Genomic DNA, 13705 nt, shown 5'->3' with positions numbered 1-13705 from the left:
ACTATCTCCACTCAGGTGGACACAAGATTTGGAGGAGCTGAAGCAGCGGCGTGTGCGTCTCCTAGGTGACTGTCTGATCTCTGCTGCCTTCCTGAGCTATGTAGGGGCCTTCAGCTGGGACTTCAGGAATGAAATGGTATACCAACTCTGGGTTAAGGATGTGCAGGAGAAAGGCATCCCCTTGACCCAGCCTTTCAAAGTGGAAAGTCTTCTGACTGATGAGGTGGAAATCAGCAGGTGAGATGGAGTGTGTTCTCATGACAGTTGTTGAAACATGAGAAGACAATATACAATGAGTTTGTCCAAACAAATGACAGGATTTAGGCATTGTGGTAGCAGAAAACATGTCTGTTGCACATATGTATTTTTTTTTTATTTTGGCTGTACACTGACTACAGAGCTAATTATGTGTCAAATAATTCCTGTGTGACAGATGGGGCTCAGAGGGCTTGCCTCCAGATGAGCTGTCAGTGCAGAATGGAATCCTCACAACCAGAGGGAGCCGTTTCCCCATGTGTATTGACCCACAACAGCAAGCCCTCAACTGGATTAAGAAGAAGGAAGAAAACAATAACCTCAAGGTTTAAGAAGTTTCATTCTTGTCCAAGTTTTGTGTCAATACTGCTCACAAGTCCCAGAATATTTTGCTGTTTCGCACTGCTGTCAGCCCTAGAATCAGCACTTAAGAAAGAGACGCAACGTACGGTCCTGACAGTGTCATCATGCTTTTTTTCCCCCCAGATCTCATCTTTTAATGATCCGGACTTCCTGAAGCAGCTAGAGATAGCCATCAAATATGGCTGCCCCTTCCTTTTCCAAGATGTAGATGAGTACATCGACCCTGTCATTGACAATGTTCTGGAGAAGAATGTAAAAGGAGTAGAGGGCAGACAGGTCATCACACTGGGTGACAAGGAGGTGGACTATGATCCCAACTTCAGACTGTACCTCAACACCAAACTGGCCAACCCTAAATACTCCCCATCAGTGTTTGGAAAAGCCATGGTCATTAACTATACTGGTAAGAGTCTTTGGCATGGTGACTATAGTTTCTGTCTGAAACATGTGAACACCATGCACTAAATGTTTTGTCTGTTGGTGTCCATTCATTATATCTATGTTAACGTTTAGTGACCCTTAAGGGTCTGGAGGACCAGCTGCTGAGTGTTATCATGGGCTTTGAGAAGAAGGAGCTGGAGGAGCAGCGTGAGTATTTGATCCAAGAGACAAGCAACAATAAGAAGCTGCTGAAGAACCTTGGGGACTCTCTGCTCCGAGAGCTGGCCACATCTACAGGCAACATGCTGGATAACACAGAGCTGGTTCAAACATTGGAGGAGACAAAGTCAAAAGCTAGTGAGGTGAGTTTGGCAACAGAAAGCATCAGTGAATGGAAGAATAGCATTTTCACTGAGGTCATTAATCCTAGTTTTTCACCTCAGGCAGCTTGCGAAGGTGAAGCCTTTTCTTGCACATCAGCACTTTGAAGCAGTAATCCATGCCTTCATCACATCTTGGCTGGATTACTGCAATGCACTTTATTTTGGAGTTAGCCAGTCCTCCCTTGCACGTCTCCAGTTAGTTCAGAACGCTGCCGCTCATCTGCTAACTGGAGTACAAATGAGAGAGCACATTACACCCATCCTGGCCTCCCTCCACTGGCTGCCTGTGCACTTTAGAGTTCATTTTAAGATCCTTTTATTTGTTTTTAAATCTTTAAATGGCCTCGCCTCACCCTACCTCTCTGAGCTTCTTCACCCCTACGCCCCTGCCCGGTGCCTCAGGTCAGCTGATCAGCTGCTCCTTGAGATACCAAGGTCCAAGCGAACGCTTAGAGGAGACCGTGCATTCTCCGTTGCTGCTCCAAAAATGTGGAACAATCTACCTCTGCACATCAGACAGGCCTCCTCACTGTCTGTTTTTAAAACCCACCTTAAAACCCACTTTTACTCAGTGGCTTTTAACCAAGCATGAGACCTCGCTCTGTTTTTATTTGTTTGTTGCTGTTTTTATTGTTTTTTTGTTTTAACTGCTTTTTATTATCTCACTGTTTTGTTGTTTTATGACCTCCTATGTACAGCACTTTGTTTCAGCTGTGGTTGTTTTAAAGGGCTTTATAAATAAAGTTGAGTTGAGTTGAGTTTTATCCTTGTCAGGTGTTTGAGAAACTGAAGTTGGCTGAGAAGACATCTGAAGACATTGATAAACTCAGAGATGGCTACCGACCTGCTGCAAAGCGCGGTGCTATCCTGTTCTTCGTACTGACAGAAATGGCTGTGGTGAACAGCATGTACCAATATTCTCTAGCCTCCTACCACGAAGTGTTTGACTATTCACTGCGCAAATCTCTGCCTCACTCCGACCTGCAGCAAAGACTGAAGAACATCATGAACACTCTGACATACAGTGTTTATAACTATGGCTGCACAGGTAAAATGATGAAAATTGAATAATGCAATGGATGGAAAATAGCACAGTGTTTATGATTACTTTGTGGATAATTTAACCTCAGCTGACTACATAGGTATTGCCTGCATCCTTAGGTCTGTTCGAGAGGCACAAGCTGCTCTTCTCCTTTAACATGACCATCAAGATTGAGCAGGCAGAAGGAAGGTCACCTCAGGAGGAGTTGGAGTTCTTTATCAAGGGTGAGTTATCCAGAGGAGTTGAACGCCACTAAAATGTTTCACAGAGATTACAGTGATCACAAACTCAGACAAATGTCAAGGTCATTAACTTGTTTTTCCACCTCATGTGTAAAGGTAATCTTTCCTTGGAAAAGAGCACACGCAAAAAAACCTGTGACTGGCTTGCAGACCAGGGCTGGGAGGACATAGTTAAACTAGCAGAGCTCTTTCCTGAGCAGTTTGGCTCTTTACCTGATGATGTGGAGAAAAATCCCACTGATTGGAAGTCTGTAAGTGACCACAGTGACAGGAATTATCATAGGCATTTTACTTAATCGGTTTAGAGTGTAACCCTGATTCTTTTTCTCCCCAGTGGTATGACTTAGATGCACCAGAGCAGGTTCCATTCCCCATGAAATATGAGGAGAACCTGTCAGTTTTTCAGAAGCTGCTTTTGCTGCGCTGCTTCCGTGTTGATAGAGTCTACAGAGCTGTGACTGACTACGTCACTGTCATCATGGGCGAGAAGTGAGACTGTTGCTATTGCAATAATCAAGTTAATGATATATATATACAGTATTTGTATGCATGTATATACACCAATGTCATGAAGGTTATGCTGATTAAACACAATTATTATACAATGTTTACAGATGATATAACTATTTACACAGAGAGAAATCAAACCCTGAATCCCTTTTTTCCTTCTGTTTCTACTCAGATATGTGCAGCCCCCTGTGATCAGCTTCGATGCAATTTATGAACAGAGTACACCTTCCTCGCCCATTGTCTTCATCCTGAGCCCTGGCTCTGACCCAGCCACTGACCTCATGAAACTAGCAGAGAGGTCAGGCTTTGTAGGCAACAAGTTTACCTCCCTTGCTATGGGCCAAGGCCAAGAGAAGGTACTGAAGACTTCTTTTCCATATCACACTATCAAAGCTTTAAGTGTTGTCAAGTGGAATAATTAAAGGGATCAGGAAACAATCACACTAGTTAACAAGTAAAGATGCTGAGTGTAATTGTCTTCTCTAACCGTGATAAAGGTGGCACTGAAGTTGCTAGATAGGGCGGTGTCCAATGGTCAGTGGTTGATGCTGCAAAACTGCCACCTGCTGGTAAAGTGGCTGACGGAACTGGAGAAGGCCTTAGAGAGGATCACCAAGCCCAACCCCAACTTCCGCTTGTGGGTCACCACCAACCCCATCAAGGATTTCCCCATTGGCATACTGCAAAAGTCTCTAAAGGTGAAACACATTTTCTCTTTACCCTTAGCAGTGTTTTCTTTCATTTTTATTTATTTTATTTTTTTTAGGGTTTCTAAGATCCAGTTATGGGTGAAAGGATTTCCTGAAATGGGTGTTGTATTTGAAAGTTTTTTATTAAGAAAAACAAGTCCTAAAAGCCTAATTTGAGACCAAATGACTTGTTGAGAGTGGTATTTGAGTGGTAAACTTTTTGCAGAGAAACCACAATATTAATAGAGACAGGGGTTTAAAAATGTCACATGTACTTTAATATTGTGTGCAGGTAGTGACGGAGGCTCCCAACGGTCTCAAGCTAAACATGAGAGCCACATACTCTAAAATCTCCCATGAGACCTTGACGGCGTGCCCTCACCCTGCCTTCTGCAGCCTGGTGTATGTGCTGGCCTTCTTCCATGCTGTGGTGCAAGAGAGACGCAAGTATGGCAAGATTGGCTGGAACGTCCCCTACGATTTCAATGAGTCTGACTTCTTTGTAAGTGGCGTGGGAGTCACTTTCACTATTTTTTAGCCTCTATTTAAGTGGTATAATATCAGTTACATCTCCAATTTGGTTGATACTTCAATGGTTTAAACAATGTAATTGTGTTCAACAGGTGTGTATGGAGATCCTGAACACCTACCTGACCAAAGCTCACAACCAAGGAGACAGCAATATTCCCTGGGGAAGTCTTAAATACCTTATTGGGGAGGTTAGGCTAAATACATTGTGTTAAAAGATTGTATGTCTGTTATCTTGTTGGCTGAAGCTGTGCATTAAGCATGTCTGTATAATGCTCTATAGGTGATGTATGGTGGGCGAGCCATAGATAGCTTTGACCGCAGGATTCTGAACGTCTACATGGATGAGTACCTCGGAGACTTCCTCTTCTACACCTTTCAGCGCTTCCACTTCTTCAAAAACAAGGACGTAGATTATAAGATCCCTCCAAATGGGCCCAAGAAAGTATATGTTGGTCAGTCGCTATTTTCATTACTTTACATTCCCATGAAAAAGTTACTTTTCTGTCATCACTCACAGCTTTACCCTATGTACATCTGTTACAGATGAGATTGAGAACCTGCCACTGGAAAACACAGCAGAGGTAATGGGTCTTCATTCCAATGCAGAGATAGGATACTATACTCAGGCGGCTAAAGACATGTGGACTCACCTGATAGACTTGCAGCCTCAGACAGGTATGATTTGGCATCTTTCATTTCTCTTGCCTCTTTATTGATTTTAAGGAAGAAATAGTAGCATTACATGCCCGCTTCTTGAGTTCTGAGCACTGAAGAGCATCCCTGGAGATAATATTAACTGTTTTCATAAGGACAAGCTGTTCCATATTGTTAAAGGGTCTTTGCTTTAGTCTGTTTGCAACCATGCTGCCAAGTGCTTCCTCTTTTATGGCCTTTGAACACTCTCTTATGCCTCAGGTGAATCTGGTGGAAGCATCAGTAGGGATGAGTACATCAGCCAGGTGGCCCAGGACATTCAGAACAAGCTGCCTAAGCTATTTGACATGGATGTGATCCGTAAAAACTTCGGTACAGACATTTCCCCGACCTCAGTGGTGCTGCTTCAAGAACTGGAGCGCTTCAACAGGCTAGTGGTCCGCATGCAGCACTCTCTGGCTGAGCTGCAGAGGGTGAGAAGGGGGGACAGATGACAACAAGATATTGTTGGAGCAAACAGACAGGTTTTGCATCTTTGTGCTTCACACAGGTTTAGATTTTATATGATTCCTTGGGTCCCCTAGGCCCTGGCTGGTGAGGTGGGTATGAGCAGTGAGTTGGATGAAGTCGCTCGGGCCTTTTTTAATGGTCACATCCCTGCCATTTGGAAGAAGTTGGCACCTGACACTCTTAAGTCCCTCGGCAACTGGATGAGCCATTTTAAGAGGCGTTATGAGCAGTACAGCTACTGGGTGAGGATGGACGCACACTATCACAGATAATCTCTGATATGTGGCCTATTGTATTCTGGCATTACTGAATAGCTCTGAGGTGACAATTTTTTCTTTATGTCTGATGCATCTTGTGTCCACCAGGTGGAAAAAGGAGAGCCAAAGGTCATGTGGCTATCAGGACTCCATATCCCAGAGTCCTACCTAACTGCCTTGGTCCAAGCTGCATGTAGGAAAAATGGTTGGCCTCTGGATCTTTCCACACTGTACACACAGGTGACCCAGTACCGCAGTGAGGATGAAGTCAGTGACAGACCTGGACAGGGTAAAAAAAAAAATAACACTCATCATTAACAACATGATTAGCGGTGAGTTATAGAGACTGATAGTGTTTTTCCTGCAGGCTGCTTTGTGTCTGGCCTGTATCTGGAGGGAGCAGACTGGGACACGGAGAAGGGCTGCTTATTGAAGAGTAAACCAAAAGTGCTTGTTGTTGAACTGCCCATTCTCAAAGTCATCCCCATAGAGGCTCGTCGCCTCAGGTTACAGGTGTGAACCACAGACACTACAGGCCTCCATACAGTACTTCACTATTTTGATGTGATGTTTGATGTATTTTTATGTGTTTTGTATCGCAGAATACACTACGGACACCAGTGTACACTACGTCCTTGCGGAGGAGTGCAATGGGAGTTGGCTTGGTGTTTGAGGCAGACCTGTTCACCACTATGCATATCTCCCACTGGGTGCTCCAGGGAGTCTGTTTATGTCTGAACGCAGACTGAAGTGAGCCATCAGGTTCTCTGAGCTGGTTAGCTTTCACACAGTTTGTTCCAGTGATTATAATAACAGCCATGCCTGACATCAGAGTTACAGATTACAAGTAAATAAATAAATTATGATGAATTATTGTATATATTTGTGAAAGAAGAAATGATAGAGACATTAAAAAAAAACCCACAGAATTTGTGACTACATCGTAGCTTTCATTACTTAGTCACTAGATGGCAGCACACAACAGTACTGAGCCCTTTACTCTGGGCAGTTGTTCCTAGGATTTCTCTTTGGTGTTACACAGGACTAGAATGCCCACATGCCATAGTAGGTCAGGATCTTTCAGATTTAAAAGTCTGCACTGTTTATTCATGAATAAATTTCTGCAATTCAGTTCAATCCTATTTAATTTCTCTCTTTCTCAAAACTTTTCAGAGTTCTGTCCACTCCTGAAAAGGACAGTGGTAGCTGAATATTTCTGCTGAGGTTGTAAGGGGAACATAATCTGCTGCATTCAGTGGAAAATGTACCACTGACCAAAGGCTGCTAAAGTTTTCCACTTTACCCAAGTAGCTTTTCAGCTGTTCTCTGCAGTATTGGTAGTAGCGTACGTTTTGTTGTAACATTTAACGAACAGATCTGGTGCAGCACTGAGTAATCGAGGCTGCTGAGGTCAGCATGCCATAGCAGGTGAAGTTTACTCTAAAAGTCAGACGTCCCCAGTGGATCTGGCAGCTGGCGTGGCTGAGCAGTCACAGAAACACAGAAATAAAAACAGGTAGGAGCCATAACACGTGCAACATACATCATGTAGCCTGAGTTGTGCAAGTGCAGGTGTAATCAGGGATGTGCTGGTTAGACTCTACTGTGAATTATAGACTGAAATCATCTTAAGGCAAAAAATAAGCAACATGAAAATATGTTACATTTACATTTAAAGTTTTCCTCAAAAGATTACTGTCATGCTTCTCTTTACTGTGTTGTGTAGCCATTAAGGCCCCCTCTGAATGGCACATACCTAATGTGTATGAGCAGATCTTCAGCAAACGCACATGTACACAGACAATAGTTGATGCAGCTCTTTCTGTTTGCATAGTAAAGGGGAAGACAATTATGGAAGCAGGAGAGTAACTAGTCAAGAAATGCGGGGGGGGGGGGGGGGTTCCTCTCCGTCTCCCTCCTGGGAGGTCAAAATTATTTTCAGCTGCTTGTGACTGCAGGGATTTACATTAAACCTAAGTTGCTCCAGTTCCTATTGGCACTACTGCCTGTTCCGAGTGGCCTCGTGAAATGCCATGGGCGCCCTGAAACAAAAAAGTCTGACACATCATTTTCCAACCCTCCCCCAACCCCACAACTCTAAACAGTTTCCGTTTGTTGTGATTGAGAGCAGGTGGGCTTACTCAGTTCCATTCAAGTGCATACACTGTTTGCCTGTATCTCCCTACTTTATAAGGGGGTGATTAGTGCCCGTCTGAATGCCTGTCTGTGAGTGTCAAAGTGTTAACACTGTCTCGCCTTAGCTAAAAACTTCACCAAAATTACAATAGACTATATTAGCCAGTTGCATAAGTGCTCTCTTTGCAGCATCCTCTGCAGCTGGCGGGACTTGCAGCTCAGCCCATGGGGCCTAAGAGGTGTAGTCCCCCCACCCCCCCAACCACAGATATACATCTTGGGGCCCAGTTTTTGGTTGCAGTGCCAGGTGTTTAGTTTGGAGCAGAACCGCAGCCCTGTGGTTACTGGCTGCTTGCACTGTAAACCTACATGTCCCACATGTATGGGCTGAGGGAGGTTACAGTAACCTCAACTATTCTCTTGCCACTGTCTGTCTGGGCACTGATGGCTTTGACAGAGAGGCTACAGACCACAGCCGCTAAAGGCAACCATAGGACAAAAACATTGTGGATGGATGGATGGATGGATGGATAGATAGATAGATAGATAGATAGATAGTTGGGTGGATGCAGGGGACACGTCCTCCTCAATATTAAGAGCATGTGTATTTATCCCCACTAATAAAAACATGCAAGTAGCAGATGACTTTTATTTTGACAAAATTAAAGACACTGACACAGGAAATGTGCAGTAAATACTCAATGTGGTGCAAGAGAACTCACCAGAATACATAAAATGATGTGTTTGATGGTCCAGATTTTCTGGCAGAAGACCTCCACACCCCAGGTTTCATATGCCCCACCACCCCCAATGTTGAAACCAAACCTATGCCCCTGGATCGATGGATGGATGGATGGATAGATACATAGATAGATAGAGATAATAAAAATTAGGGGGGATGCAGAGGTCACACCCCCTTCACTATTAAGAGCATGTGTATTTATCCCTGCTTATAAAAACATGAAAGTAGCAGATGACTTTTATTTTGACAAAATGAAATACACTGACACTGATAAAAATAAACGGATAACTCAGCAGAATACAGAAAATGAAGTGTTTGATGGTCCAGATTTTCTGGCAGAAGACCTCCGAACACCACGTTTCATATGCGCCCCCACCCCACAATGTTGAAACCAATCCTAGGCCCCTGGATAGATGCATAGATGCATACATACATACATGCATAGAATTGTAGATTTTAGGTGGGATGCAGGAGTCAGGTCCCCCTCAATATTTAGAGCATGTGTATTTATCCCCACTTATAAAAATAGGAGAGTGGTGGATGCCTTTTATTTTGACAAAATTGACCATGAACTGATAAAAACAACAACTGATAACTAAACAGAATACAGAAAATTAAGTGTTTGATGGTCCAGATAGATAGATAGATAGATGTTAATGTTGAGGCATGACTGCAACAATACCGTGATGAACTTTATGGGCTTAAAAATATAACTTTTCAAGTCTAATAGGGCCAAAACTGAGTCATAATGTGTTTATATTCAGTTGCGTTCACCGAAAAACAATTACTCATCACCGGCACAGCTCCAGTGATTTCAGAGGAGCCTCGGAGAAGCAGCAGCAGCAGCCCATAATTCATTTAGATCAAAAAAACAATTCGTAATGTGCCGTCGCCTTGAGCATGCATTGTCCTCTGTGAGAGGTTGAAACGGGGCAGGGTAAAAGAAAACCCAGCAGGCTGTGCCATTTAAAAGACCCGAGGAGACTATAAAAGTGGTCTCATGCCCGCTGCAGTGAGGGCTCGGCTCCATACGCGTACACACGCACGCACAGTCAGACGGACGGAGGTAGTCAGAGTAGATAGAGAGAGCAGGACTACACATTTAACGACACCCACACACGTTTATATTTTAATGTCGGCCCCCTTACATAGGTAGACACAAACGAGAAGCGGGAGTTTATGGGGCGGCAATTTTCTTTAGTTCACTCAGGATTTTAAGAGCAGGCTATTTTACTCTCAAACGAGTGTCAGACATCGTTTTAACACTCCACATAAGTGCATGTTTGCTACTTTTAGGATGCGCGTCTTCCTCAGCAGACCCGGTGCTGTTTGACACATTCCCCCCACCGAGCTGGATCCACTGACCCGTGTGTTTTCTCACTGGGGGAAGTTGGGCTCATTTCAACTTTTCTGGCCGTACTTTTGATGCCACGGAAATGGGACCGCGCCAACCGGAGAGCGTGTCCGCGCTTTTTAGAAAAAGTTTGCTGTGGATTGTGCTGCTACTCTGGCTGACCACGTTTGTTGACGGGACCTGGAAGACGGGACTTTACAAGACCTACTCAGCCGGGACACAGACAGCAACCTCTCACACCTCAGTCTATCAGAAAAGGTAAGGAAACCATCCACTTTATATTATAATACACACACATACTGTGCGTGCTGCATGTTGATCCTCAACTGTGTCTTGTTACATTTACGCAATAACCCTTTTTGCCTCCACAGTCTATTTTTAAACCTCACAGCCTCACTTTTTTGTCCTCCTGAATGTGTGACTCTGCAGAGTTACTCCCATCTCCATTCATCGACCAGGTCCTATTGTCTTCCTGACAGTTGGTTTCCTTTTTCCTGTGCTGGCAGCACACTTTGCTCTGCTGTCTCCTGTCCTTATTGTTGTCGCCATCCACCCACCCTGTGTCCTTGGGGCTCCTGAGAGCACCCCCACTGTCTCTGAGGTGTGCTCTCTCTGTCCCCTGCACCAGGAGATGCAGCAGCAGACACTCCATCATCTGCTCCTTGTCACCTCTCAGCACCTCTAGTTCTCACGTCTGTAAAACCTGCTCCCAGTGAGACAGGGTGCATCTTGAGTAAGTGTTATGAGGGAGTGATGATGTTTATGCCTCTGATAAAGTGCACAAGATTGATATCTTAAGATCATTTAACAAAAAGGTGGATGAGCTGGTCTCATGCAATGATTGATCCTCTGTGTGTGAGCTGTTGATGACGCAGAGTTACCAGACTAAACACACAGGCAAGAGCGCTAACCAGCTCTGCTTCCCTCCTGGACAGAGCGCCAATGTTTAGCTCGGAGACAAGCCAGCGCTTAATGATGAGAGGATGTTCGCCATCTTACAAATATTTACGCTGTCAGGTTGAGTGTGTACAGATAACAGTGTGTGGGCCGAACGTGGCCGTAGGCTGAAACCTCTTCTCCCTGATGAGGCCTTTTCTGCTGGGTGTGTCCAGGTGGCTCTCAGCGCTCCCAGCCTCGCTCCACTGGCTCACCTCTCCGCTCTGCTCCCCTGTCACTCATGGCCAGAGGTTTGTGGACATGTTTACCAAACACAAGCAGCTGTGACGCCGCCTCACCTGGGCCTGCTCTGGGAAGGGGAGATGAGTTTACAGTGGGTTTGCTGCTGTTTGTAAGTGGTGAGTGAAGGAATGTCAGGATAGACGGAGAGGAGAGATGTTGTTGGTGTGAGTCAGCCATCGTCCCCAGAAGCAGAGAGGGTCAGTGGGTTTGAGGTGACATTAGAGAAGCTCAGTCCACCTGCTGTCTGATCTGTGGAAGCAGCAGTTTATGGTGTGTCAACAAAGCCAAACAGTAGCAGTGGGATTTCAGAGATCAGAAGGCTCTCTCATGGGCATTAGCAACTTGACATTGAATGACAGAAACTTAACTTGTCATTGGTGTTCATGCACTTCAAAGGAAATAAATTTTAATTTTAGCAGACTGAGATTCTTCAACAGGAAAACCTTCTCTAAGAATTTCTCCTCCTACCAGCCCTGTCTTCACACAGTGATTACCAAAATCAAGGGGGATTAACAACTCTTGAGTAATTTCTTGACTGGTGCGGTCGCTCTGTGGAGGAGCTGATAAAGTGTTCGTTCACCTTTGTCTTGCTTAGCGACTACATGAGCTCAGTACACTGAGGGGTTATGGAGGGAGCTGCCTCTTTATTTCTTGTCTGGCCCACTTCTTTATCCTCCCTTGGAGGACTTGTCATGGTCTGACAGGCAGTCTGAACCCCGTGGCCGCCCTCATTCCTCACCCATCTTAACCATATCCACGTTTTCTTTAAGCATGGGAATGAAGATGACAGAGATTCCAGCAGGCTGAGCCCTGGGTGGCTTAAAGCAGAACGGCTTTAGATTTCAAATAATGTATGTGCTCAAGAAAATGTTTCATCAGTATTAGAGAGCAGTCATTAGCTACACGTTAAATCTCTGGTGGCTGATAGGTTAATTAAGATGATTCTCATAGGGATGCACTGATCTAAATGTTTCAGTTCCATAAGGTTACCTGGGCTGTGGATATCAGCTGATACTGAGTACCAATACCAGATACTGGGAAGTGACTGGGATCATTGTTTCATGTGTGAGGCCACACCTGGCTTGATTTAAACAATGCTTTCCTAACTAACTAATTAGCAAGCATGAAATGCCTCCAAACAGCTGACTTGTTTGTTGTTAGCTCCCTCAACTGTTTGGTCTACCTGCGTACTACTGACAAGTGACGTGATCCAGCTATTTGAGTCAGTATCGACCTGCTATTTGAAATCAGTATCAGATCAGTGAATCCTCAGACTCTCAGGGAATGTGACCATCAGTGTAGAGCTGCAGCAGTTAGGCAATTAAACGATTAGTTGTCACTTTCTAAGCAAAAACTACAAAAATTTGACATTCCCATCTTCTCCAGTGTGAGGATTTGCTGCTTTTCTCAGTTTCATATTAATGGAAACCAAATATCTTTGGTTTTTGGACCAGCGGCTGGACAGAATGAGACCTTGGACTCTTGGGGAAATGTGGTGAGCATTTTTAAGATTATTGAGGCAGATTAATTGGTAATGAAAATAGCTGTCAGTGAAAGCTGTGCACTTTTTAAGATAAACAAAAGCCAACGTAATCTGATTCTAGCTTATCAAATGTGAATATATGCTTGTTTTCCACTTCTTCTGAGATGGTAAACTGATTTTTTTTTTTTTTTTTTGTTTTGGACTGTTGGTTGGACTTTAAAAATTGTGATGGCCATTTACCACCATTTTATAAACATTTAATTGAGAAAATAATTGACAGATTAATTGATAAGCTCTATATCAGTGCCCCAGGTGCATACTGTGCCCTGTAGGTGACCAGTCCACAGAGTCAGTGTCTCAGCTCAGCTCTACATGATGGTACATTGATGACTTATAATCAGGCTGTATGGAGCCATGGGTGTGATATATGTGAATTCTTCAGTTGTGCAGAGTATCCTTTGTACTTCCAGCCTGAAACACTTCAAGATGCACACACCCGTTACACACAGAGATGCACTTAAGGCTCACAGGTGTCTGGGCCTGAAAGCTCAAAACAGACAAAGACAAATGAGAATTTTCCCTGTTTCTCCAAGGCTGCTGCAAGGAGTCACTTAGCCCTGACCTTCAAGGCCTCGCTGTGGTGCTTTGATGATCTTCACTGTCTCCCTGCACATGGAAAACACACGGTAGCTTTGAACCTGCAATATGACACCCCACAAGCCCCAATATTCTCTGTAAACTTCTAATAATTCAATTTCTTTAAACTATTACAGTTTGTTTTATGTTGTTTTCTATTGGGCTACTCCACTTCATTCTGTTTATCCTAGAAGCCGTAGATTATGACTCCAGGAATGCCGTGTTCCTCTCTCTTCATTTATTTCACTGTGACTGTGCTGTCTATGTCGTTCTTTGTCATGTTGTAGCACCACATTTATCTTATGCCTCCTCTGTATCCCGTGGGACCAACAGTGCTTCATAATTGTCTGTCTTTCCA

The 13705-nt window shown here is 44.1% G+C and overlaps 2 protein-coding genes across 4 annotated transcripts in view; both read left to right on the top strand.

Annotated features, from left to right (window-relative positions):
- Positions 1-6952, top strand: part of dnah10 (dynein axonemal heavy chain 10) — a 29351-nt gene extending 22399 nt beyond the window's left edge. The window contains exons 60-78 of the mRNA XM_078170738.1: positions 16-237; positions 434-581; positions 742-1021; positions 1132-1361; positions 2157-2430; positions 2544-2648; positions 2763-2917; positions 3001-3155; positions 3349-3532; positions 3674-3874; positions 4158-4367; positions 4489-4584; positions 4677-4848; positions 4940-5071; positions 5312-5523; positions 5635-5802; positions 5926-6106; positions 6185-6330; positions 6420-6952. Of these exons, the coding sequence (XP_078026864.1) occupies positions 16-237; positions 434-581; positions 742-1021; positions 1132-1361; positions 2157-2430; positions 2544-2648; positions 2763-2917; positions 3001-3155; positions 3349-3532; positions 3674-3874; positions 4158-4367; positions 4489-4584; positions 4677-4848; positions 4940-5071; positions 5312-5523; positions 5635-5802; positions 5926-6106; positions 6185-6330; positions 6420-6566 (3418 nt within the window). The 3' untranslated portion in view covers positions 6567-6952. The remainder of the gene's footprint in view (positions 1-15; positions 238-433; positions 582-741; positions 1022-1131; positions 1362-2156; positions 2431-2543; positions 2649-2762; positions 2918-3000; positions 3156-3348; positions 3533-3673; positions 3875-4157; positions 4368-4488; positions 4585-4676; positions 4849-4939; positions 5072-5311; positions 5524-5634; positions 5803-5925; positions 6107-6184; positions 6331-6419) is intronic.
- Positions 6953-9644: 2692 nt separating this feature from the next.
- The window catches only part of emid1 (EMI domain containing 1), a 71080-nt gene continuing 67019 nt past the window's right edge, over positions 9645-13705 (top strand). The window contains exon 1 of one of the 3 annotated variants that reach the window (XM_078170735.1): positions 9645-10307. In XM_078170735.1, the coding sequence (XP_078026861.1) occupies positions 10132-10307 (176 nt within the window). In that variant the 5' untranslated portion in view covers positions 9645-10131. The remainder of the gene's footprint in view (positions 10308-13705) is intronic. The other 2 variants (XM_078170737.1, XM_078170736.1) reach the window with 2 other exon arrangements.

This window comes from Epinephelus lanceolatus, chromosome 9 (assembly GCF_041903045.1).
Source record: "Epinephelus lanceolatus isolate andai-2023 chromosome 9, ASM4190304v1, whole genome shotgun sequence".
NCBI lineage: Eukaryota > Metazoa > Chordata > Actinopteri > Perciformes > Serranidae > Epinephelus > Epinephelus lanceolatus.
Note: the sequence above shows the minus strand (reverse complement) of the source record. Positions and strands in the feature narration are given on the sequence as shown.